This window comes from Centroberyx affinis, unplaced genomic scaffold, assembly GCF_046629955.1.
Source record: "Centroberyx affinis isolate AG114_WGS23_722 - 3 ecotype Tasmania unplaced genomic scaffold, CSIRO-AGI_Caff_v1 ptg002183l_1, whole genome shotgun sequence".
NCBI classification, from domain to species: Eukaryota; Metazoa; Chordata; class Actinopteri; order Beryciformes; family Berycidae; genus Centroberyx; species Centroberyx affinis.
This window is the reverse complement of record NW_027280491.1, coordinates 91030-117108: the sequence shown is the minus strand read 5'-3', so window position 1 is coordinate 117108 and position 26079 is coordinate 91030. Positions and strand designations below refer to the sequence as shown.

The window sequence follows — 26079 nt, the reverse complement described above, 5'->3', positions numbered from 1 at the left end:
TGTGACAAGCCACGCCCACTGCCATGCCCCCCTTTGGCCAATCGGTGTGAAAGGTTAATCAGTTCTTCCTTGCCCCACCATGACCAAACCTTCCACAAAGCTTCATGCAAATCCATTCATATCGTTTAGAGTTATCCTGCTAACAGACAAACAGACAGACAGACAGATGGAACGGGGCAAAAATATAACCCCCGTCCAACTCTGTTGCCGGGGGTAATGAAGGCAAAGAAAAAAAAACTGTAACCATCCTACGCAAACTTTGCACAAATCTTCAAAGACCACATGGACTCACTCAACACTACAGTCATTGAGCAATAAAAACCAACAGTGACATAAGAACAGAAGCAACTTCCTTCCTCTATGAGTCATTAGGAGAATTGCACAACAGAAAATATTGTTTTGATGGCATGGAGGAATAATAATTACCATGAATTATACCTCATCCATTTCTGACACTCCCTGTATGAGACACAATGTGTATGATTTAGGGCTAAATAGGCTGGGATCTACATTTATTGCGAAACATTTGCACTGCACCCAGCTCTCAGCCTCTTTTATGAGTCAGTTTGCCTGGTAAGTGCATACGAGATAGTAGATATAGTGTTTGTCAAACATAGAAACAAGGTTTGTTAGGAAGAGATAATGTAAGATTTAGTTCCTTCTTGAGGGAAAAGGATCAAGACCCACATTTCCACCAGCAGAAGAAGAAGAAAAACAGCTCCAGTGTCAGCTTTCACTGTTCTCACTTGTGCTGGTATCAGGTGTACTTTGAACAAGCCTGTGTTTGGTTAAAACAAGCCTTGCACGGGGTGGGTGGGGTAATGTGGTGTGTGTTTGGACAGACAAGGTAAATGCTCCTGTTGTGATACGTGCTCAGGCAAAGAACGGGCTTGCTCGGAATTCCTAATGTATTCTCTCTAACGTTGGGGAAACCGTAAGTGAAAGGATTACCCGCTGCTTCGAAAGAACAGATCTGAATGTTCATTACAAACACAATGGAGACAGCAAGCGATGTGGACGCCACAAAAATCCTAGAGAAGGGTCCCGAATACCTCCGAAAGCAAATGGAACTGGAGAGCGAGGCGAAAGGAGGAGGCATGAGCGCCGTGGAGAGGCTTGCTGCAACCAAGCCGAAATATGTCAAGAGTCAACAGGTGGTCAACTCCACTCAGGAGTCGGTGCTTAGCTTTGGATCGGCCTCTGTGAGCAGTACCGGCTCCTCTAACCGGAGCTCTAACCGCAGTGGCAAGCTTGACAAGGGAAGGAACTCTACAGGTGGGACACAAAGCTGCTCACCAGGACAGGACAATGTGGTGCGTCGGTCCAGTTCCAAGAAACGTCCAGATTCCATTTTACTTTACAGACAGAAATGTGAATTACTGAAAGGGTCAGCACGTGAAAGAAATAAGCGAAATCTAACACACAGGTTACTGCTTAAGAACGGTCCATTACCTGAGGCAACAGATAAGGAATGCAAGTCAGAGGGCAGCAATGCAAAGGAATGTACCTCTAATGTAGTTGCTTCGCGATCTGAGCAATTGTTGAGGCCAATTGCACGGCGAATTGAAGTTACAGACCAAGAAGGCAGAGAGAACAGTGATCCTGGGACAAAGACGGCAGTGGGTGTTGAGAAAAAGCCGGGACACAGAAGAGTGGCTGAGGTGCAAAGGAGATGTCGGGGGGTCAGCCGTTCCCACTCTGACATCAGCTCGAGGTACTCCAAAAACTTTGCGGACTTTGACGCGTTCTTCATGTACTGCGGGCTGGACGGCGAGGTCATCGAGTCTTTGGGCAAGGAGAACTTCTCGGCGCGCTCGGACGACCTCGGCGTAAACCTCCGAAGCGTCAGCGTCTCCACGTCGGACGGCGGCTTCTCCAGGAACAGCGGCGACAGCGATGGGCTACTGGAGGAGGAGTTGCATGAAAAAATTCGTCAGGGAACGTCAGTCATTGAGCGCAATGCCAGGATTATCAAATGGCTGTACAGTTGCAAAAATGCCAAAGAGACTGGGAAGAAGTTACGAGAGCTTCATTGAGAAATCTGTTCTTTTTCTCCATTGAGGCCTATATGTATTGTTTGTTTGCCAGCTTCTTACCAAAGACTATTGTATAAAGGATACATTTTATTCATTTATAACATTGCTTCAACGCAGGCCATACGTCAAACGACTGAGTGAAATAAATGAAGCGTCATTGTATTTATCTATAGGCCTGTTGAATGGCTCTGACAGAATTGGCTCTTCCTAAACAAGCAGCCAGAAGTTATTCCTGGCCTTGGCATGTGGAAAGCACGGCCTAGGCCCCATTTATATTGTGTGTGTGTGTGTGTGTGTGTGTTTGTGTGTGTGTGCTCGCATATCTATGTGTTCTTGGTTTTGTGTGCACCTGCGTCTGTTACTGTTAAGCTAGTTTTAGAGAAAATGTTTCATTTGCTTTGGAGGTTACACTGACACACAAACAAGGGCGTGCACAGATGTCCTGGGAACAGCAGTGAAAAACAAGGCAAAAAGGGCCACTTGCCAAAAAGTGGTAATGGTGCCTTGATGAGGAGATTATCTGCAAAACACTCATTCTTTTTTTTTTTTTTTTTTGAGCAAAGTGTGATTATTTTGCATCATTTTCTAGATAAAAGCTTGCTCTAAGCTAAGTTCTGACATTGAGATTGGTGCCATAAGCATTTCAGGGCGACTCTTCTGTCAAAAATAACAATGATCATAAATGATGCTCCTCAATGCGGTCTTTAGGCTAAGACAAGCATAAAAGTGCCCTTCAATTACATTTACTTAATGTGCCTATTAAGTGTCCCATCTAGTGACTGGCCTCCCTGGCTGTGCATTCCATTGTGCGCACACACACACACACACACACACACACACACACACACACACACACACACACACCCATACTACTTTATTTTATGTGCTTTATTTTTACCCGCTCTGATGGATATAGAAATGTCAATAAATAAGCTGTTCTGCATTTCAATCTCATGAGGAAATCAATCTGTGTGAAAGATGTGTTCCTTACGGTGGTAGTGTATTTCTACTGGACAATAATAACAGGTAAAATCAGTAATTTGTGTTGGAAATAACTGGATCAGCCAGATAAAAGACCTGTGGGTTGTAATCATTTGCAACCTGAATAAATGGTCTGTCGACTCAAGGATGAGCTAACAGTCAGAGGAATGTACCCGGTAATCTGAGCTAGTTTACTGTCTTAAGTCCAGTGACCCCTTGTAACTTTATCTCCACTTCCCTCCCAATCTTTGTGTGACTTCTTTGTCTCTTCTCCACTTTCTCTCTCTTTCTCTCTTTTAGCCACTTTTCTTTGCAGTGGCCCCCTGATCAGAATTCAGATGCTGTAACATGAGAGGGAAGAAAGCGAGGGATGGAAAATTGTTGACTGAGTGTTTGGAATGGAGTTGTCTTTCTCCTTCACACACACACACACACACACACACACACACACACACACACACACACACTGTACCGTCATGTTGTTGACACACCTTAACTCCTCCAGGGGCCTGACTGACTACTGTACCAAGTCAGGTCTTGTCTTGCCTTCTCCAATTGTCTGTTGCAAGGACCTGAGCTCTAAAATATCTAGATGGAAACATGTTCTTCAAAAGCTGCTTTCTGCTGTAATTACACACCAGAATCATGCTATTTTACTTTTTAATGCCTTTATAGTGTATTCATTTGTGTATCAACCTATGGAAAAGTATCATAAGCATACAATAATATTTTGTGAGTACTCACTGAAAATCTTCCTAATGCATAATGTACAGGGTGTAACAGCACAATGTAAGAACAAACTGCATGAATGCAATGATTTGCACACTAATTGCGTTATTGCAGGTTTATAAGTGTTTTGTCTATTAGGGGGGTTTCATTAAGTATAAAAAGTTCATATTATTGTGTTCTTACACTGTTTTTCTGTAGGTTGATGCACAAGTTAATACACTAGGTAATCGCAGAGAGAGTGACCGCACCCCTTACCAGGGTCATCAGTGTTTCTGTGTCTTTTGTCTTGATTGTGAAGTACTTTGTAAACTTTGTTTTAGAAAAGCACTATACAAATACCAGAACAACTTATTCATGGTCAAAATGTTGGACATCTCAGATGCAAGTGAAAGGAAAACAAAACTGTACTCTATTAAAATGTTTTAATATAATGATTTTCAGTTAATTGTATAGAAAATACATGTACATCAAAAAGGCCTAGAGTAGGGCTCAGTGCACACATAAAAATACAGTACATTGACTGTACAGACTGAAAACTTAATTAATGTATGTAGCCTAAAGAGGGCAGTATCTAACAGCAAAACTGAGCCTAATTAGGAGGCCAGCTGAGACAAAGATTTCTAATTTCTAATGCGTCTCCTCGTGTGGCTATTATTGGCATGGTTGTGGTTGATATGGTTAGCTGTATAAGACTAGGCCCATGCTGTGAAAAATCTAGGCGACTGTAGGTTATCAGGCCTGTCATATAGGCCTGTTGTAATGAAATCAAACATAAAAATGCCCAAAGGAACTATTGCTATTCATAGACCAGTCTGGGTGGAGGCTTTGATATGCAATTTCTTTTTTTTAGAAAGACAAAGCTACAGGTCTTGCATTGCCATTTTGCCTATAAAGTATAACTGAATGCAACTAACGATCCAGAATGGTGTCCCTCCTGTGACGTATGAACCTGCATGAACACAGCTGTCTCGAAAACATCACTTGGAAATTTCATCAGTTTCACTGAACATCCCTAAACAAAAAGAACTACAGTAAACCTAAAGCTATAATACATTTCAGAATGATAGGCTACTGTACAAAAGACATCAGAACTAAGTCCCGAAAAGGTCTGAACCTGAGGCTTCTGTTTCCTAATACAGTGATTTAGTACATGATCATATCTTTTTTTGTTTTTTTTTTAATGTTCCTTAATAAGCACATTTCAATCAGAGAAGAGTCCAGTAGTCCAATTCCCTTCCCCCATCTCAAAACCAAAACATAAGAACATGTGCGCAGATCGCCATCACGTGCAGGAAAATGCCCCAACAAAACAGGGGGGATAAAAAAAAGAAAGTGATTGACAACGGCGGGAGCAAATCCACGACGCGATGCCGGGTAGCAACAAGATAAATACAAACGTGTTGACCAATCACAGAGCGCCAAGGGGGCGGTGCCACATGCCACTGTACGTACTATGTTTACTTCCGTCAATATCTCCAGCAGGGCAGAGGAGACACAGGCAGGAGCCATACAACAAAGGAGTCACTCGCAATAAAGGTTTGTTTAGTCGTTTTGTATTAATGACTACTTCTATTTTCGTGCGGTTCAGATTCTTTGTTTTATCCGTGTCTTGACTATATGTGTTGACTTGCGTGACAGCTACGTCTTACCTGCGTTTTTTAACGTTATGCCAACCTAACCAAAACCAAAAGGCTTCGATAGCCCTTGCTAACGCTGGAGTCTATCCAGCTTTTTTTTAAATTATTTAATTGCTCTATATACGTCATGGTTGTTGTCATGTGTGCTGTTATAACAATTTGTCTCTGTATGCCATTTTACATCCGAATGACTACACACACAGAAGAAGCATATTGTTATACAGCCATTGAAATTAAAAGTCATATGGCGTTACCTAAACAATTTCTGTTTGTTTTTTTTGTTCATTGTCAGTGATTGTCAGCCCATAATCTGATATTTACATGTAGGGTTTACAGATTCAACCCAGAACATAATTTAACCGTTGCCTGGTTGACCCTCCAGGTGTTTGGAGTGACAGCGACCCTCTCTTCGCACGCTCCCCGGCTGAAGGATGCCTTTCTTGGGCCAAGACTGGAGGTCGCCAGGATGGAGCTGGAAAAAGACAGAGGAGGGCTGGAAGAGGATTGTGTTCTTTGGACACGAGTTGGGAGACAACATCAAAGAGATAGACTTGAAAGAGTAAGAGCACCTCCTATTTACCTTTGTAAGCCACACCTGTTTGTTCAACAGTTGTTATTGGGTTTAACCTACATCCACTATAGACCACTACTGTGTCCATCTCTCAAACTTAAATGTCTAATGAATCACTTTATTAGCAGGTCATAGGCATATTTTCCTCTAATGCTTTGTCCTTTACCAACTGACTGTATAATACATTTAAACTATTTTACAATCAGTATTATTGGGACATGCATTACAATGTAAAACGCATTATTTGCCTAATCTCTCTAGATAATGACCTAATTCAGTATTTAGATTGACAAGTACTATTTCTTGCTGTTTTTTCTTAATGTGGAAGCAGTCACTGCATAGTATATACTTTACTTAAAGCCAGCTAGTGTCATTGAATGAGCACATTATGGATCGTCAACATCGCCACACTGTTTCATAATATTGGATAGTGGTTTCTTTGTATTCCATAGACTGAACAGGGTTGTAGCTGTGGATCTTTCATTCATTACGGATTTCACATTCACAGAGCTCAGCAGTAAACATGTTCAAAGTAGGCCACTTTTATCTCATCCCCTGTTGCTTTTTTTAAAGGTAGTGTTCCTCCTTTATAGATCCAGGGACTGGGGTTATTATAATAACATGAAACACAGCTGAATAATTAACCTTCCTTTTCAAGGCATTTTTTGTTTGTTTGTTTAGCCTCCCTTCTCTCTCCCTTTTGACTAGAATGGCTTTGAAGTCTTATGTCATTCACTCATGATTGTTTTGCTTTTTTTTCATCATCATGCCGGTCAATGTATAAGTAAGGACAAACTGGCAAATGCAGAATTAAAAACTTTAATATTTCCAAGTGCTTGTAATTACAGTATAGATTTCTTTTATCTGAACCCTGGATCGAAGGTTGCTTAGAATGAAATTTTACTAAAACCGATGCAGCCGAGAATAGAATAGATCTCATTAGCCCTGCAAATGGACTCTAATGATTGACCAGAGCTCACCGACTGCCAAGGCTCAGTGTGTGTTGATCTGGTTGTCAGACGCCTTCCAACTTCCACAGACGACCTCAAACTACTCCTGACTGTTGTATCCTGACCAGTTAACAGTGGCTTTAGATGGTGTGTTTACCCTTAAAGCAAGAGCACTGAATGGTCGTACAAAAAGAGCACAACTGTGCCAGTGGCCGAATGTGGAAGTGCTCAGTGGGTGGAAAAGGAAGTATGTGTGCAGCAGGGAGTGCCCAGGCCTTCAGCAGATGAAAACAGTGGCACAGTTCATTCTGAACCATGCTGCACTGATAAGGTACAGAGTAGGAACGGAAATTGTCCAATCAACTGTTATCAGGGCCATAGCAGAGAAACGAAGTCTTTGATGAAGTGATTTGCATCCGGTAATTGCAGCCTGTCGTCCCCACAGTGGCGTCATGGCAACAGACAGACTTGAGTATAGGGCTGAGTTGAGATACTCAGAGGGTAATTTCACATAAGGCAAACTCATCAGTGTATCCCATTAGAGTAAAGGTAAATATATGCTACAGCATTCAAAGTAACATTCATTGAGGTGGATGTTTTTGAGTGGACATGTTAAATGTCTATTTTCACAGTTTAATAATCTGCAGTACTGAGACTGGTTGTATTTCTCACTTTCTGAGAGACTTTCTGAGAGAAATTACTCTGCCAGATTCTGAGTATCATCCCTTCTAGAAAACAAACACACATATACATGCACAATACACATACACTCTCTCCAAACAGTATGACCAAACTGGTGTAACGTGTGAATCCTGTCTTAGAAATGTTGTCTTTCAAGGGGAATGCAACCCATTTTAAGACTTTACATATGCTATTCCTCTGCCCCAGGACAGTTCAGTCAGTACTTATGAACATACACCACTCTGTTCTAAAGCTAGACATTGGAGGACTAACCCTTTGACTTTGTTGACCCATAATAATTTGTGAGTTCTTGTACCCAATTGAGGTTTAAATTCTGGTTCATACCTGTTAGCAATGCTAGAATATAAACTTAATTTTGGTGTGACAACTCAACTTAGCATCTTATGGCTTCATAAAGTCAGCGCCTCATTCATTGTCTATGGAGCAGCCCCTGATTTTACAACCCAGTGGCATCAAAAAATCAATGGTTTTCTCTTATTTTCTAGCTTCAGGAAAGAGTGGCGCATGTTAACAAACATCAACCGGAGCACAGTAATAACATATGTGAATTCTTAAAATGGATGGCATTCCCCTTTAATTTCTACGAGGAATGCTAACAGTTTTTAGAAGTACACAAGAATAGGCAAATAGCTCCAAGAATGTTCAAACAATACCTATTATGCCTTTTTTTGAAATACTGTTGCTTCCAAAAGGCATTCAGCGAGCTGAAAGACTTTGGCTATTTCAGTCCCTCTGGTCTGTATTATATGAGCCCCTGTGGGCAGACAAGGTTGTCTCCCGGCAGGAGAGCTGGCCTTGTTATCTGCAGGAAACATATACTGACTGGCGGTGAACAGCATCAGAAAGGGAAAGATGAGGGGGTTTCCCATTCTTTCTTTTTATTGTCTCTGTCTGCTCATAATACATATGATGTGTTTGTGTGTGTGTGTGTTTTTGGGTGGGTGGGTAGGTGTGCCTGTTGCATGAATGTGTTTGTATATTACAAAAGGGCATCAGGCTACCATAAATGCCAAATTGGTTCAATGAGGGTTACTATTTATTTATTTATATATGACTGTAGTACCCTGTTTTCATTGAATTTCATAGCAATTGGCTACAGTACTGAGAGGAATCTCCGTACCAGTTGGTGATATCGCCCTCGTTCTATTGATCAACCAGCCGTACCTCACAGTACCACATTAGCCCGTGAGCACGCCACAGTTTCTTCACAGAAAGACAAACAATGACACTGCATCACACAATAACCAATGACATCATCTCTTCACACTGGCTGTCCTCCAAGCGCTTCCTCACGCAGAAAGGCTGATGACTTCATACAGTACTTTTGGCAGACCAACACATTTACCCCCTGAAAGAAATATAGCGTTATGACAGCCACTGGCATGACACAGAATGGTACATTAGTAGCCCAGATCGCAGCCTATACCAACGCCACCAGACCTGGGTCAACTAGTGTTTACAAACACTTTTTATGGATTATTTTTTGTCTGCTCAAGTGCAAGATAGGTACCAAAAAGCTGAGTGGTGTCAGGAAAATACTCAAACCTCAATTTAATGTACTTTCCTGTGACTGACAGTTTATCTGACACTATCTGATATCGTAATCTCCATGCATCTGACACTTTAAGCAGGATAAAACAAATGCTTACAATTATAAATACTATTTGAATGCTACACTTTCCATCTCTCTAAGAGAAGAGCATATGAGGTAACTTAACTGTCAGCTACATACAGCCTTCATCCTCATAGCTCATAGTGTCTATATTTCTGAATATTTTTAGATACCCAGAAAGGTAGCTGAGCCTTCTGTTGCTATGTGACATCTTTTATTGGCTCTCTTGAGGCTCTTGCTCCGTATGCATCCTCTGTGAAATGCTAGGTTATTGCATTCCTGACCTATAATTCACTGTGACAGACTCTGTGTGTGTGTGTGTGTGTGTGTGTGTGTGTGTGTGTGTGTGTGTGTGTGTGTGTGTATGCTTGTGGGATTGGATAAATGGATAGAGACAGAGGGATTACCGTAGAGCTCATTCATCCCATCCATTCGACTTCACAGACCCCACTCAGACACGCAAAGCCAAGCCTTCCCATATGCTTGAGGAAAAAGTAAATGAGTTTTTCCATCCATTAGCCTGTGTGTTGACTGAGTCGTTTTGGTGAAGAAATTGTTTCCCCAGCTTCTGCAAGCTGATGAACACAACTCAGCCCCTGCATTTTTTCCTGATTGGAATAAATGCCCTATTGTACGTATGTACTGTAGGCCTATTGTGTGAGTGGAAAGTGCCCAAACCAACCTCAGGAGCAAGTAAAACAATAGAATGCAATCGATGTATGAGAAAGCACATTCATTCTCTGACCTTATTTTTATCACTCTCCTCTTATCTGTGGACTCTTGTGGGATCAGCTAGCAAACTTCAAACGAACACTAACCATCTTTCTTGTAATTTTGCCATAAAAGCAGTCTGTTAAAAATGAAAAGAATATGACTTCATACTGAGATCTAGACTGTTCTCAGGTCAGGCTAATTTTTCCAGATGCTCTTTTACATTCTCTCTATGAAGAAACAACTCCACCCACTTCATTTTGCTCTTATGAAACATTAAAATGTGTAAGTTGCATTGATTTAATTGTGCGAAAGTAAACATTGAACAAAAAGTTCGGAAATTTGTGTTTGGTAGATTATTTCTCTGTTGTAACAATGCTTCTTGGCAATACATTTTATACCGTTGGAAAGCCTGTTTATTTCCCTTTTAAATGGTGACCCATTTGTAAGGAACATGCATTTGTGGGATGAGCAGCACAGCTGAGTATGTGGGTTACGCTCATGAAAAATTTGCCAAATCTTCTCTGCCAATGCCAAACAGCTTATTCTGCTGTTGCTATTGACTCTTGTTTTGAGCTTCCGGTACCCCCACGTGCTGACAATCAGGTACCTGATTGGCACCTGATTGGCAGCACCTGTGAGCATGGGCCCTGCTACAGTGGTCAATTGGTGTCTGCTCCAAGAATCGGCATGCCACGTTTGTCTGATCTCGATAAGGCCTGTGCGATAGGGCAACTTCAAGCTGGTGTTCCACAAAAGCAAGTTGCGGCATTATTTGGAGTGAGCCATAGTACCATCTCCAAACTGAAGGCCAAGTTCCATGAAACGGGGGATGTCAGAGACAGACCGGGAAGTGGGCGTCCCAAGAAGACGACACCCCAAGAAGACCGGTTCCTCACCCTTTCAGCACTTAGGAACCGTAGGCTGTCTTCTACAGATTTGCAGTCAAGGTTTGCAGGACGATATGGCACACGGCTCTCGGCCCAGACAATCCGGAACAGACTGCACGCAGCCAATCTCCGGGCTCATGGGGCTGCCAGGAGGCCTGCCATGACTGCCCTTCACCGTCAGGCCCGTTTGCGCTGGTGTCGGCAACACCTGCACTGGAACCTGAACATGTGGAGGAATGTTATGTTCAGCGATGAGTCCAGATTCTGCCTACGGAAGTTGGATCGTAGGGTCAAAGTGTGGAGAAGATGGGGAGAACGCTATGCTGATTGCTGCACCGATAGAGTAACACCTTTTGGTGGAGGCAGTGTGATGGTGTGGGGCGGCATCTCCATCACTGGAAAAACGAGGCTTGTCATCATTGGAGGCGATCTCAATGCAGAGAGATATCGAGATGAGATTCCGCAACCAGTGGCAATCCCATATCTCCACAGTCTGGGACCGAACTCCATCCTCTAAGATGACAACGCTCGCCCCCACAGAGCGGGGTTTATCAGAGACTACCTCCAGAATTTGGGAGTAGAGAGAATGGAATGGCCTGCCAACAGTCCTGACCTCAACCCAATTGAACACTTATGGGATCAGCTTGGGCGTGCTGTTCGTGCTAGAGTGACCGACACAACCACGTTGGCTGACTTGCGACAAATCCTGGTTGAGGAGTGGAATGCCATCCCACAGCAGTGTGTGACCAGGCTGGTGACCAGCAGGAGGAGGAGGTGCCAGGCTGTTGTGGCTGTGTATGGTTCTTCCACACGCTACTGAGGCTCCTGACTGTTTGTTAAATGAATAAATTGTAAAATTGCCAATATGTCTTGTTTCTTCCTTGTTACTGATAGACTTCAATCATCCAATCCACCAAACAACACCAAACAAGAGTCAATAGCAACAGCAGAATAAGCTGTTTGGCATTGGCAGAGAAGATTTGGCAAATTTTACATGAGCGCAACCCACATACTCAGCTGTGCTGCTCATCCCACAAATGCATATTCCTTACAAATGAGGCACCATTTAAAAGGGAAATAAACAGGCTTTCCAACGGTATAAAATGTATTGCCAAGAAGCATTGTTACAACAGAGAAATAATCTACCAAACACAAATTTCCGAACTTTTTGTTCGATGTTTAGTTTTTCTCATATGGACCAAGCTTCCCTCCAACCCCACAGACAACTAAGTGAGCGGTAGATATCCGATCTGCATTATTTTGTATTTGTGTGCCTTCCTGTTTCTGTGTGTACATTCAGTGTAATCAAGTCTGGTTGGTTGGTAGTGTTGCCAGTCAGGTGCTCAACTTCAGCCAATGGATTATTAATGCATGGGGAGTCAATTATCAGCCCAGTCCAGGCGCTTTGATCAGCCAGTCAAAGGTCATTAGAGAATACCTCTATTTACAGAGTAATAGATCTTGATACAGATCCCAAATTCCAGCAGGCTTATTGACCATGGTAAATATGGGCTTCATTCAGGCTACATTAGGCAAGGCAAGTGTGGCTGTGGCATTAAAGGAATAGTTCAGTTCATTTTACCTTAATTGAAGCTTTACTCCATGTACCTGCACTAATATTGGTTCATCAGAGCACAACCAGCATCTCTCTCTCCTTTCAGGCATCAATCTATCTCTTATTCTTATTATTCTTATTTTGTTTGAACATAATTTAAAGGAAATTAGGATTAGATGCACAGATGACAATAATTTTTTGGCAAAATAAACATGTTTTTCACATTACATGCTTTTAAACAAGATATATTTTTGAGAGGATTGAGGGTTCCGCTTCCCCCAGTGTGTTGTGTCCAAGACATAATTTTCTTCTCTGAAAAATCTGTTTAGCAATACTAACAGATTGTTCAAATTGCTCACAAAGCTGATGCATAATATCCCAGTGTTATTACTCTGAAATGCTTTGGACTACACAACCAAACTACTTGCCAAATGTCCTGTCATGAAAAGCAGGCAAAGTAACAAAGCTCTTTCTGATGTAGAGAGTTCAGAACAGAAGTTGAAGGATTTCAGTTAAGTTTTCTGCATTATATTCTTTTCATGATTTACCCTTTTAAATGAATAATAGATTATCTGCAGCATGTAGTATTAGTCTGTGAAATATATTTTTTTGCAGTAGAGAAAAATCATTGCTATTTCTCTACTGTAATACTTTTCTCTCTACAAAGAAGAACATTGCTGTCCTCATGCCTTATACCTTCGCAAGCATATTTTAGGGATCTGTTTAGGACAATGCTCAAAAACTTCTAGACACTACTAACACGACATGTATATTATGGAAGGCATCATAAGTGCAAAGCACAGGGGACTATAGTGTGTTGACTTTGTAGTTGGAGCCTCAGGTGTAAACAGGATAAACCTGAACTACTAACACAGATGTTGTGCGCATGGTTTTTGTGTTTAGGTCACTTTAAGCCGACACTTTCGAGTGTTAACTTCGGCTCAGACAAGCATAGGCCTAACGTGCATTCCCTGAATGGACTGCTGCATGTTGTCAGGCCGCCGGCACACAAATTACACAGAGAAATGAAGAGAATGCACTCCAGGATCGTTGAGGGGCTGACCACGACAAAACACAGCTAAAACAACAAGTAGCCATCCACCGCACACATGGCCTTGATTTATTCAGTTCATAAAGCATTTATAATCAGTGTATTGAAATACCACACACATACATACACACATAAACTATGTACATAAATACATAAATACACACTCCATTCCTTTCTGCCTCTTTTGGAGTTAATTTCAAGTCATTCATGGTATGTACAACATCTGTCAAGTTGAGGTCAGCTGCCAAAATGCTAAGATCCATCTCATCTAAGATGGTAAGACCACTTGACCAGGCAGGACCACTTGATTGCCTTAAAAGATTAAGGACCTCATAGTGTTTTGCCTGTTTTCTGAGAAATCACTGTCTGACAGGTCAGTTTTGTCCGAACGCCAGTCCTTCAGCCACTGATATTCCTTTCACCTGTGGTGTTTCCTCCATCACAGCAGACATTGTGATCCATTCTTTTATTTTGTCGCATCTGCACTATTCTGACTCCCTGTACACTTAAACCAGCATATTATCTGCAGATTACAGTAAACCCAAAATGCAGTAGCCAGATTTCTGACAGGAACTAAGAAGAGACAGCATATTACCTCCATTTTAGCTTCTCTCCATTGGCTACCAGTGTAATTAGGATTGATTTTAAGATTTTATTGATCACTTTTAAGGTATATTTTGTATTAGCATCTAGTGAAAGCATTTAATCTCCTATAAGTCCAAGCACAACCTGAGATCCTGTGGCAGCGCTCTTTTGGTCAGAGTTTTCTCTATTAGGGCCTCTGGGCTCTGGAACAACCTGTCCAACAAGATAATGTGTACCTGACATTAGCCAACTCACTGTCTTCTTTAAATACACATTTAAACTCACTTTTTATGCTTGCTTGTACTTGAACAATGGTCTTTATGTTGTTTTAATTATTCTGTGCATTATTATTCTTTTTTCTCCTTTTATTTGTGTGATATTGTTCACATTTTTATCAACTGCTCGCAATTCTATTTATCTTGTAAAGCAGTTTTTAACTCTGTTTTGATAAGTTCTCTAATCTAAATATAGATTATTATTGTTATCGTTGGTATTTGGTATTAATTAGTGTTATTACATGCAAACACACAAATGCTGGCCCTGACAACCACAAAATACTGCAGAACTCTGTCTGCCATGGACTCACCATGATATGCAACAGAGCGACATACTAACACCTATATGGCACACGCATATACATGCAAATAGACAGTGTATCTAAGTTGAAATTTGTGCTGGCGTGTGACCATATGTAACCTAATGTTGCATCAAAGATGGCACAATAAGACCAAGTCTGAGTGGTGCTGTCTCTTCTGAAGTTTTGGTGTTCTGATTGGTAATTAATGTGTTAACTTTCAGTGTTTCCCACAGAATTCAAATGTATTTGTGTTGGTAGGTGGGTTGGCAACGGGGGGGGGGGGGGGGGGTTTGAGTGCCTTTTTATTCTTGTATTCTTTAATATCTTCAATATATAGGCTAATATCAATAAAGGATCCCATTACCTGGATGGCTGAAAAAATATCTAATGTACTCCATTTTAAATAGTTCCATATGTCAAACAAATAACTAACCTGTATATATCTAAAGTACTTTGTGTCAAAGATAACATAACTTAAAAATATAAACAGTACTACACTGTTCTATTTGTTGCTTGCTTTTGTCTACAAGGTGAAGAATAGAAATGAGACACCTTTTACAGAGAAATCTGCTTTTCTGCCCCTCTGCCCTGCTACATCTCTCTGTGCTGTCAGTTTCACCTGTATCTTTACATCGTTAAATTACTAGTCTTTGACATTATTATCTACTCTGTTTTACTGCTCAGCAGTATGGGGCGCCGATTGTAAAGTGGCGCACACTGAAATTAACAGTAAGATTTCGCCACATTTAGCTCCAAACAACGTTTAAAAAAGTGGTGTGAATTTTTTAAAGTCACTTTTTACCAGATTTACAGCAATATTTGTGAACTTTGTCATATTTACTTTTCTTGTAAAAAATATATTAAATATAATGTCAATGTTAAATCTAAATGTTAAATGTTAAACCTAAATGTTTAATCTAAATCTAAATGTTAATTCTAAATGTTAAATGTTAAATCTAAATGTTAAATGTTAAACCTAAATGTTAAATGTAAAAGTCAAATGTTAAATCTTAAATCTAAATCTTAAATCTTAAATCTAAATGTTAAAAAAAAATTCACACCACTTTTTTAAACGTTGTTTGGAGCTAAATGTGGCGAAATCTTGCTGTTAATTTCAGTGTGCGCCACTTTACAATCAGCGCCCCATACAGCAGCTCCTCTGGTCCAGACTGTCCCTGCTCCTCCTCAGGATGAGTCCTTTTCCCTTGAAAATATTTTTCAATATTAATCTGAATTGAGGGAGCAAACATTCAGAGTCAGAGTGAAAAAGTTAATATTAAAGTTATCAGTCCACTCAGTGGATACTGACTAGCAGCTAGGCTATACAACGTGCTAATCTCGGAAACTCAGCTGTAGTCCGAGTAACGTTAACTGTTAGTTCTCGGGAATTCAATCGGCCGTCTTCTTGGCATGGAAAAAATTTTCCCTCACGTGTGTGCAGTGGGGGGCGAACAGACGGGTCCGGTGAGAGAGAGAGCGAGAGAGAGAGAGAGAGAGATCGCGTGGAGCAGTTACGGGCCGAGCGGATCAATGCGCTACACGCAATTCTACGATTAAATAGTGATAAAAATAAAATTTGTGGCGGTCAGTGCTGATATTGTGGCGGCCCGCCACAAAGTTCTCTATGTGTGGGAAACCCTGGAGGGGTAGAGCGAGGGGAGATTGTCCACTAGTTAATCGATCGCGGATGGCGTCGTTCTCTCGGACGGATACAAAAATACAAATAAAAAATGCTAAAATGGGTCGCCAAATATACTTTGGCGGTCGTTAATATACCTGGGCGGCCCGCCCAAGTAAATCTATGTGTGGAAAACATTGACTTTATTGATCCCTGTGGGGAAATTCTGCTTGCAATCCTCAGCAGGAGGTCAGAGTGCAGGGTGAGCTGCAGAACAACAACACTGGAGCTGCGTTTCATTAGTCATTTAACAGGCCCTCCTTTTTTCCCACTTTCTTTATTGTACACAAGTTCATGTACAAAGGTACAAACAGATACGTAGACAATAGAGACAACGATAAAAAAATAATAAACAAAAAACACATTTTACAATGCCAGAGTTTCTGTTATATGCAGTTAACAGGCCCTCCTTCACTTCCCCTCGGCACTTGGTAATACGTGGCACCATACGTAACGCGAGTGGCCACTTGCAGAGCAGGGGCGCAGGGTCCGAGGGGGAGCAGAATATTTGAAATGGAATGCACTTGCCCTTAAGCAGGCCTAATAATTAATAATAAGAATAAATAATAAAAAATTACACAGACCAATGAGTAATGAAATATTGCAGATGAGTTCATTTCATAAATATGTCTAAATCCTCTAAATGTTGTTTGTTTACTTGCATTTATATTTATCACCTGTTCGTGCACCGGAATTGACGGACGATCACAATGCATCCTGGGAAATATGCGCTTGTGAAGTCTACATCGTTGTCGACTCGCTCCCTTGGCCCTTGAAGGGTCGGTCTCAGAAAGTTCACTTGAGTTATCAGAGTAATGGAACGGCACTTAAGATGGAGGAGGGGATTCACCCGAGGGGAAGTGCCGAAGAGGGCCGGTTGAAACGACTAATGAAAGGCACCATGGGTATTCACCGACTTGCTGCAGGACACTTCTGCAGGGTGGATTCTTTAGGGGGCTTGAACCCAGGTGTCCTTAACCATGCAATTATCTTGTATTGAAAGCCTATTGGTCACAGACACAGTCATGCAACATTATTTACTTATTCCTCCCATGTCTTCTCTGTGTCTAAACAGGCTCTGCAATGAAAACAAAGAAAAGCTGTTTGTTGAAGATGTGTGTGACCTCACCACCAAAAAGAGGAAAAAGGACTTCTACAACAACAACACCAAATCTCAGTGTGAGTTGCAGCAGCACATTATCTCTATGGCGACTATGTCAAAGGTCTGTGGTATGAAAATTAAAGGCCCTTTGTGGAGAAAATGGCCAAGCAAAAAGTAGAGTGCCACCTGTTGTAACACTGACTGTTTCCACAGTAATTTATTGGACTAAAGACATCTTTTCACCCTGGAATGTATTACCTGAGATTTGAATATGAAAGTTGACAGCAGCCTATGTGACAGCTAATTGTGAGTTTTATGAGTAATTCAAAGTATTACATTTGTAATGTTTATAAAACACTGGTGTGAAACAAACCTATACACTGGATGCAGGGTGTGTTCAAACTATTTCACTTCTGCTTGAAAACGTGGGCCTTGCAACTTTGGGTTATGCATGTGTTGATAAGGGAGGTGGAGCATGTACTGTAGATGAAGGCACCGTCCATGCGTATATGGGCCTGGTATGCAAGTATGCAAGGTTCTCCAGGGAATCCTTCACCAGGGTGCAATAGGCCCTTTTCACAAATGTGGCTGACGTACTTCCACAGGGTATAGATCGGTTCTCACCATTGCCAGCAATGTTAAAGAGCAAACTTTCTGTCGCCTCCGACTTCGTCTGTGATCACTTATTTTGTGTTTCAACATGGCGTAACACAATACAGGTGTTACCATTGACATATCTTTCTGTTTCTGTTGTCAGACAACTGCGCAACTATAAAAAAGTTATTTGATCGAGGGTCACAAAATGTTAACTGGCTAACCAAGGCTGACAGTAATTTCTGTGCTGTTTTGTGATCCTTGATCAAATAACTTTTTTTATAGTGCTGCAGTCGCCTGACAACAGAAACGGGAAGATTATGTCAAAGACAACACCTGTATTGTGTTACACGCTATTTTGAAACACATTGTAACTGATCACAGACACAGTCGGGGGTGACAGAAAGTTGGCTTCTTAACATTGCTGGCAATGGTGAGAACCGATCTGTACGCTGCAAAGATGAAGTGGAAGTATATCAATCATATTTGTGAAAAGGGTCTATCAGTCATATTGTCATCGATAGGGGAGGGGGAGACATGGGCTTTCTGGTTTTCGTCACTGATTCAGAATGGGCAGGTAGAGAGGCTGCTGTCAGAAGTGCCTGTTTTTAAAACGAGCGCAAACTCCATCCAGCTGGTGCATCACCGCCCACCTGGGAGCTCTTGAAACAGCACAACACAGCATGAAACCACATCTCCCATTCGTTGTGATTGGTCGGCTCCCCACGTCATGTGCATTCTTCTAAAAAGTTGAACCTTGCGGCTGCTACCTATTAATACCGAAGACAGGAAAAGACAGGAAACGAAAAAAAAAAAAAAAAGAAAAAAAGTGGAATAGAGTGAACAATGAAAGTTCTAAAAAGTATATTTTCCATCTACAACTCAAACTCCTAAAGAACATATGTACAGTATATGTACACCAAAACTGAAATGGTCAAAGGATTGTACCTTTTTTAAGAGGTACAAAGGGAAGAGGAGAAGTTTGGCAGCTATACCCAGTGCTTAATTTGTGCCGGATCCTGCCGGAACAGGATCCGGCACCTCGCGGTTTTGGACTACCTGCATTCCAGTACTTATTTGCGTGGACCCGGCACCTCTGGTGACATGAAAGTTTTTTTTTTTGTTTTTTTTTTGTCTGCTATGTAATAATCCCAATAGTTGACACTTCCTTTCCCCTCCCTTCCAAAAACCGAATTGGTTCATTTCCATATGAAGACAGGTGATTACCCTATTAATCACCTGTAACCTAGTAATCACGTCACAGGAGTGAGCTGCTCTGCAGAGTGTGTTATGGTAAACTTCAGACATCGTCATGGCTAAAAGACAGTTGAATTTGCTGTCCATATGTCCGCTGTGTAGAGTATTTTTTAAGGTAAGCGTGTGTTTTTTTGTTTGTAAACTGTTCTCTGCTGGGACAATAACATCTAAATTCATATTTGCATAGATTAAAACAGAAATTATTTGGAGTGCGGACCTTTAAGTCTCACAGTTAAATATGTGGGACATTGCGCATGTTATGTTGAGTGTCCAGAAATAATTGGTAATATAATTGGTTGAGTGAAGGGCTGTAAACCCCACATCAATGTGGGCATTTCAAAACCAGCACGGTCCAGCTGAGTGTCGCATTTAGGCAGACTCTAGCTGCATGGCATGACCATAACACGTTTTATTTCTGTCATTTCATTATTCGCTGACATTGTTTCCTACGTTCAAAATAGATATTCTCTGAAAGTATTTGTGTTGAATATTGATGCGTAACTACTCAAGCCAGAATTTGTCTGGTAAATGGTTGAAGCCATTGCAGTTTCCTTGATGTGTTTATGTATGATTAGGATGTCTCACAGCCAAGTATGCGGGCATTTTATGTTGTGCACAGCGCAGTTATATCTTTAGTCCACTACTTGAAGGGCAGGTTTGTAAAAATGTTTGGACAAAATGTATGTAGCCTATGCAATAATCAAATATTGTTATAGGTCTGTAGTAGTCTGAGCTCTAAGGTCATATAGTCGGTCATTTCGTAATGCTTAGGCTGTTAGGTCTACAGTAAGCTGTATGGCTGCACTGAGCACCACCGTGCCTCCAATGCACTTGTTGTCTTGATATGTTCCGAAACCTTTTCCGTCCACACCGACTCACGGGAACACCGACCCCTTGGTGTTCCGGGACCTCATCATTTACAAATTAAGCACTGGCTATACCCCAATAAACACTGTTTTTTCTCTTCCTTCTCCAGTTGTTTTCAGGGATAAATGGATCTACGCGCAGAAGGGGAGCACAAGAGAGGTGAGCGCTGGAGCTGGAGGTGTTTATGTTGTGACTTGACCTCATGAGTGTTCGCGTGAAGGATTTATTGGTTGTTGAAGGAAACAGCGGGGTTTGCTTGAATCAAATAATTCTGTGTTAAACCCTTTGTCTGTGTGCACACAGCGACACGGATACTGCACACTTGGTGAAGCCTTCAACCGCCTAGACTTTTCCAGTGCCATCCAGGACATGAGGAGATTCAACTATGTTGCAAAAGTAAGCAAATGATCATCATGTGTCTTCATAAAGAATCCTTTTGAAATTGTTCTACCAGTTCTACAAGTGACTCTGTCCCTCTCTCTCTGTCTCTCCCTCCTTCCCTGTCTCTCTCTCCCAGCTTTTCCAGCTAATAGCGAAGTCCCAGCTGACCTCTTTGAGTGGAGCTGCCCAGAAAAACTACTTCAATATACTGGAGAAGATTGTCCGGAAGGGTAGGAGACCCAAGAGACAGAGAGATAGACTTATTACTTAGTTATACTGTGGACATACAGGTAGACAGCAGCCATATTTATTGCCAGCCCCAGCATCCTCCCTGATGTCAGAGCTTGTCAGTCGACCCCAGACCAATTCTTAGTTTAGGATCGTCCTACGTTGGTAAATAATAATAATAATAATAAACTTTATTTATATAGCACTTTTCAAAAAACAGAGTTTACAAAGTGCTTTACAGAGAAAATAGAAACAGACAGAAAGACAGTACAGTCAGTTAAAAGCCAAACCATAAAAATGTGTCTTGAGACGTGATTTAAATGTAGTAACGGATTCAGACAATCTTACAGTGGGAGGCAGACTATTCCACAGTCTAGGTGACATGGCTGCAAATGCTTTATCACCTTTTGACTTCAGTCTGCATGGTGGAACAGCCAAGAGACCTTGGTTGGAAGACCTAAGGGACCTAAATGCAGCCTCATATTTCACATTCTCTCCATCTCCCATGCCCTCAAAACCAAATGGTTAGGCTCTGAGCAGGCAGAAGACATCAGGTTTCATGGTACTATTTAGTCGTGGCACTCCTTCTGGAGCGAATGCCTAACCACAAAACCAGCAGGACCAGTGCGCTCCGTCATTATGGGGATGTGTTGCCGGGTGGATCAAAGGACAGATCTAGACTGAAGTCCATTCAGCCACACGTATCTGGCAGGGAAAACTTGGATTAGTTTACTTTGGTATTGAAAGAGTTTGTCTTTGGCTTCAGTAATGGCCTCAAAATACTACATAGAGTTGTCATTTCAAACTGCAGTCAAGCATTACTTGTGATGGAGAATTGTTTTTTTCATCAGTCTCTTCCAATAACCTTTTGTTTTTTTTCTTGTTTCTATTCTGAGGATGCCTGTGTGTCTCTCAGACAAATATAGGCCCTGCTTAGTAGTGAACTTAGTAGGGTTTAGTAGAGAGAGGAGAGTTTTTAAAGAAGCCTTAGCCTTTCCATAGCCATTTCCTGACTCTCGTTCCTTAAAAACACAACAGTCATAAGTCTTTTTTAAGACAAATATGGGTTCTGCTCAGTGAGGAACTTGGAAGAGGAAAGATTTTTTTTGTCTTATTATTTTTGTTGTTGCTGTGTTTGTATGGTCATGTTTCAGCTGGTCGTGGTTGTTTTTTTTTTGCATCTTATATGTTGTTTTTGTTGGGCTCTAGTCCTGGATGACCACTACAATCCACGGCTTATCAAGGAACTGCTGCAGGACCTGAGCTCGACTCTGCAGAGCCTGACTGTGGGTGTGGACAGGTCTATCCTGGTGGGCACCGTCAATATCTGGTTGTGCCGGCTGGAGAACATCCTCAGCTGGCAGCAGCAGCTCAACAACCTGCAGATCCCCAAGGTAGAGAGCGGATGGGCGAGGGTGTGTGTGTGTGTGTGCATGCATGCGCGAGTATGTGCATGTGTGTATCCCTTTTATCCTTTCCCAAAACCTGTTTCAATGTATGAAGCACCTCTACACTCCACCAGCTGAGTTCCACACTTTGTGTATTCCCTGTACCTAAACTTGTCTTAAAAGGAGGCGTAGGCTAAGAAGTGGAAAACCACTGTCCAATTATTCTCTCCTCAGCAAATGTCCGATGGCGCGTCGTTCAGTGACCTGCCGCTTCAGATGCAGAACAAGATCCTCTACAAGTTCTCAGATGCCAATGACATCATCAACCTGGGACAGGCCACATATACTCTGCAGATCCTCAGTGAGGACAGGAAGCTGTGGAAGAAGCTTTGCCAGTTTCACTTCTCAGAGAAACAGGTGAGAGAATTAACATACTTAACCATGAGACATGGATGAGCAGTAGTTCACAATCTGCTGCTGAATGTTTTTCAAGACTGATATACTTCAAACTTAAATATTAGCTTACGGTCAAGCATCAATGATAAAGTTCTCATTCAAAGTACAGTAATTAATGGCTGCCCAAGAAGGCTGCTGAGTAATTCCTCCCTTGACCACTAGAGAGCAGAGTTGCCTGAATTTACTCCTTTGTGGGGATCTCTCTCTCTCTCTCTCTCTCTCTCTCTCTCTCTCTCTCTCTTGCAAACACACACATACACTCAGAATTGGTGTTAATGTGAAATGTCCTTGATTTATGACATTTCTCTCTAATTACTTTTTAATAATTACTTTCCTCTCTCCTGGGTTTTTAGTTGTTAAATTGGATCAAACTCTGTGTATTTTTGTGCATATGTGTATGTGTCTGCGTGTGTGTGTGTGTGTGTGTGTGTATGTGTCTGCGTGTGTGTGTGTACGTGAACACAGTACTGTAGGAATTTGGTCTTGACTGAGAGCGACAACGTGGACTGGAAGCTGATGTACTTCACCTTACAGAAGTATTACCCCAAGAGGGAGCAGTACGGAGACACACTGCACTTCTGCAAACACTGTAGCATCCTCTTCTGGAAGGTAAACAAGGAGACACAACATGACATAAGCCTCACCAGTAGGTGTCGTGGCACTGCAAGGCACTTTGGCATAGAAGAAACAGCTTCTGCACACTCAGGTCGATGCAAGTTTCATTTATTGGTTAAGCTTTCGCTCTAATCGCCTTTCACTGGCATCCAAGCTGTCAGCTTAGTAGAAGTTAGAATGTGTGTATAATAAATTAAACCTGCGCTGTGCTGCATGTGCAGAAGAGATGTTTCTCACAGGCCTTGAATCTCTCAGGTTGTACGTAGGTCAGATCTGAGAGGCCGCCTATGGGATCAGGTGTCATCTTGGTACTAGAACATGCTGTTATTCCATGACCAGACAGACAAAACATCCATTATCGTTTGGTAGTCTCGGTCAAAGTCTCCAAAATACTTTGGTCCAATTACACAGTCTCTCTCACACTGATAGCAGTGCAAGTCTTCTCTGGATGACAGTGAGGAAGAGGGTGTGAAAGAATAATGAAAATCCTGCCTTCTATCTCTGCTTTCTAAAAAATATAATAAAAATAAACATTGATGTTGCCTTTGTACTTTGGCAAACTACAGATTAATTTACTCTCTAAATTCCTGAGGCCAACATAGAAATGATTTGTTCCACTTTCAATAAACAAGGTTCTGCGTGACGCACATCAGCACTTATAGGCTAACGCTAATGCTAACGGGTATGTGCTAATTATGCTAATCCCTGCTGCCCATGGACAAAATGGTAATCTGAGAACTCATACATGTATATGTAGGGGTCAGAGGTCAAGTAAATGGCTTGTTTGCCCTCACTGACACAGTAAACCTAATTTACAGGAACTATTTACTGGAATTATTTACTAGTCACAACATTGATATTATCCTCCTTGGCTAATTCCCGACACTCTTTAACCTCTGACCTCTCCATGCTTCTCTCCCTTCCTTCCTGGCTCTCTTCCTGGTCCCCCTTCTCCCTGATTCTTTAAGGATCGCCACCTGGCGTTATTATTCAAGGTACTTCCTGTCCCATCACGCCTTTCTGTCTCTTCAGTCGCCATTTTTGTTTTTACGTTGCCCTGACGATCTGATTTTATTTTTCTATGCATGCAGCTTTGTCTTGTACCTTTCTCTCTGTGTTTCACTTCATGGCCTCATTTAGTGCTCAAGGAATGTTTAGCGAGCGCTGCCATCCTTTCTGCTGACTTTTTAACGGCCTCTAACTGCGTTCTTTAAAACATTTAACAGCTTGTTTTTGTTGGGTCATAAATTCCTCTGAATGTTCAGTTCATGTGTCTGAAAGAAGCTGTCAGCTGTCATTTTGTCTAACGCCGTTTTTTAGCCAAATGTTTCTCTGTGTCTACTAATGTTCAATGTACTACTTGAAGTTAGGTATCCTCTGTTTTCCCGTTAATGATTTGGGTCTCGACTGTGTTCCAGGACTGCGGCCACCCGTGCACAGCCGAAGATCCAGACAACTGCCTCATGCCCGTCTCTCCCCAGCACTTTATCGACCTCTTCCAGTTCTGATCCTCCATGCTGTTCTTCAGGAGAAGGACCCATTTACCCCTCACTCCCAAGTGAAGTGCGTGTATGAGGTTTTGATGTCTTTTACCCAATTACAAAGGGCTGCAACTGAAAGAAAAGACTTTTTCATGTTTTTGTTCCTCACGCCCAAATGACGAGAAGAAAGGCAACTCAAGACAGATGAAAGAGAAAATAATATGTTTAATGATTTTGAGAATGTCAGAGATGGGTAAGATGTAAAAGACTTTTTCATGTTTTTGCTCCTTCCGCACAAATGTTTGTCTCCATGACAAGAAGAAAGGCAACTCAAGACAGGAAAGAAGAAAAAAATAATGTTAAAGGATTTTTAGCATGCTGGAGATGGGTAAACTGTATCTGGGGTTTTGATGGACATGGGGAAAGGTGCACATTTATACCTTGGGAGAACAAATTGACTAATTTGTTTAATGATTGTGTAGTTGAGGGGGTTGAGGCTACTCTGCCTGTCGCTCTGTTTTGTTTTGGTGATATTCTTCTGCAGTACCTGAATGCATGTCAAGTTAAGTGCAAGTCTCTGTTTACATATATTGTCCTTTGTGAATTCTTGCTGTGCTCTGTGTACATTCAAGGCATCGACACTAAAAGAAAATAATGTAAAAAATTGCGTTTGCCGTACAAGTTTTTACAATGTACTTTGGTCAGAACTGTCAAGTGGACAGGCAGGAGAAATGTAAAACCTTATTTATGGAAAAAATATTTTGTATCCTTTCTTCAACTTTTGTAATATTCCTTTACCATTCCACTACTCTTGATGGTACTGTCATGACTTTTACGGGACAGGATCTAGCTATATAATGATTAAATATTTCTAAAAACCTGTCCTTGTGTGGTTATTGTGTTTTGGGGAATTATTTGGCCTTTTGTTGGTTATTGTATGAGGAGCTCAGTGGACACAGGAGCCAAGAAATGTGAACAGTGGGAATATCAGTTTCATAATTCATATTTTTCCTAGGGCCTCTGACACCCCATTCTGTACTGGTGACTAAGGACAACTCTATCCAGTAGAAACCAGACGAGTCATCATCAGACTTGTGGTGTCACACTATAACAATGTGCAGCCTGGAGCTGCTGCTTTGACAGTGAAAGGGAGACAGACTGCGGATTCATAGAACTGGTCTGAACTTAAACATCCAAATTAGCTTCATAGAGCTATCAGTTGTAGGAAATATACCCATACTAGTAGAAAATCATCCTGGGTGCTATCACTGCTATGTTTTTCCATTGTTTCCACTTCATTTTTAGTGCTGTCCATCAGTGCAATGTCACACATTAAGAGGGAGAAAAGTCTCTTCAGCAAACTAGATAATGCCTAAGGCCTTTGCACAGTACTGTATATTTGCATGCTCAAATACAGAGAAGATGTTCTCTTTTAAAAGGGGAAT

The 26079-nt window shown here is 41.6% G+C and overlaps 2 protein-coding genes across 3 annotated transcripts; both read left to right on the top strand.

Annotated features, from left to right (window-relative positions):
- Nucleotides 1–602: 602 nt before the first annotated feature.
- fam110c (family with sequence similarity 110 member C) lies at nt 603–4136 on the top strand. The gene is made up of 2 exons (XM_071532277.1): nt 603–1477; nt 1589–4136. Exons 1-2 carry the CDS (start codon nt 978–980, stop codon nt 2034–2036), a joined length of 948 nt encoding a protein of 315 aa, XP_071388378.1. The 5' UTR covers nt 603–977; the 3' UTR covers nt 2037–4136.
- A 1091-nt stretch (nt 4137–5227) lies between these two features.
- fbxo25 (F-box protein 25) lies at nt 5228–25516 on the top strand. 2 transcript variants are annotated; one of them, XM_071532273.1, is made up of 11 exons: nt 5228–5282; nt 5766–5942; nt 17341–17444; nt 20195–20244; nt 20389–20481; nt 20603–20696; nt 21904–22088; nt 22317–22499; nt 23004–23147; nt 24122–24148; nt 24572–25516. In XM_071532273.1, exons 2-11 carry the CDS (start codon nt 5815–5817, stop codon nt 24659–24661), a joined length of 1098 nt encoding a protein of 365 aa, XP_071388374.1. In that variant the 5' UTR covers nt 5228–5282; nt 5766–5814; the 3' UTR covers nt 24662–25516. The 2 variants fall into 2 exon arrangements, with proteins under 2 accessions (XP_071388374.1, XP_071388373.1); XM_071532272.1 differs by lacking the exon at nt 24122–24148.
- Nucleotides 25517–26079: the final 563 nt, after the last annotated feature.

Excerpts from the sequence above, each read along its gene's own strand:
- fam110c (XM_071532277.1), top strand. The coding sequence starts at position 978 with ATGTTCATTACAAACACAATGGAGACAGCAAGCGATGTGGACGCCACA. Across the intron at positions 1,478-1,588 it reads GCAACAGATAAGGAATGCAA|AGAGAACAGTGATCCTGGGA; the intron begins GTCAGAGGGCAG and ends CCAAGAAGGCAG.
- fbxo25 (XM_071532273.1), top strand. The coding sequence starts at position 5,815 with ATGCCTTTCTTGGGCCAAGACTGGAGGTCGCCAGGATGGAGCTGGAAA. Across the intron at positions 5,943-17,340 it reads AAAGAGATAGACTTGAAAGA|GCTCTGCAATGAAAACAAAG; the intron begins GTAAGAGCACCT and ends GTGTCTAAACAG. Across the intron at positions 24,149-24,571 it reads ACCTGGCGTTATTATTCAAG|GACTGCGGCCACCCGTGCAC; the intron begins GTACTTCCTGTC and ends ACTGTGTTCCAG.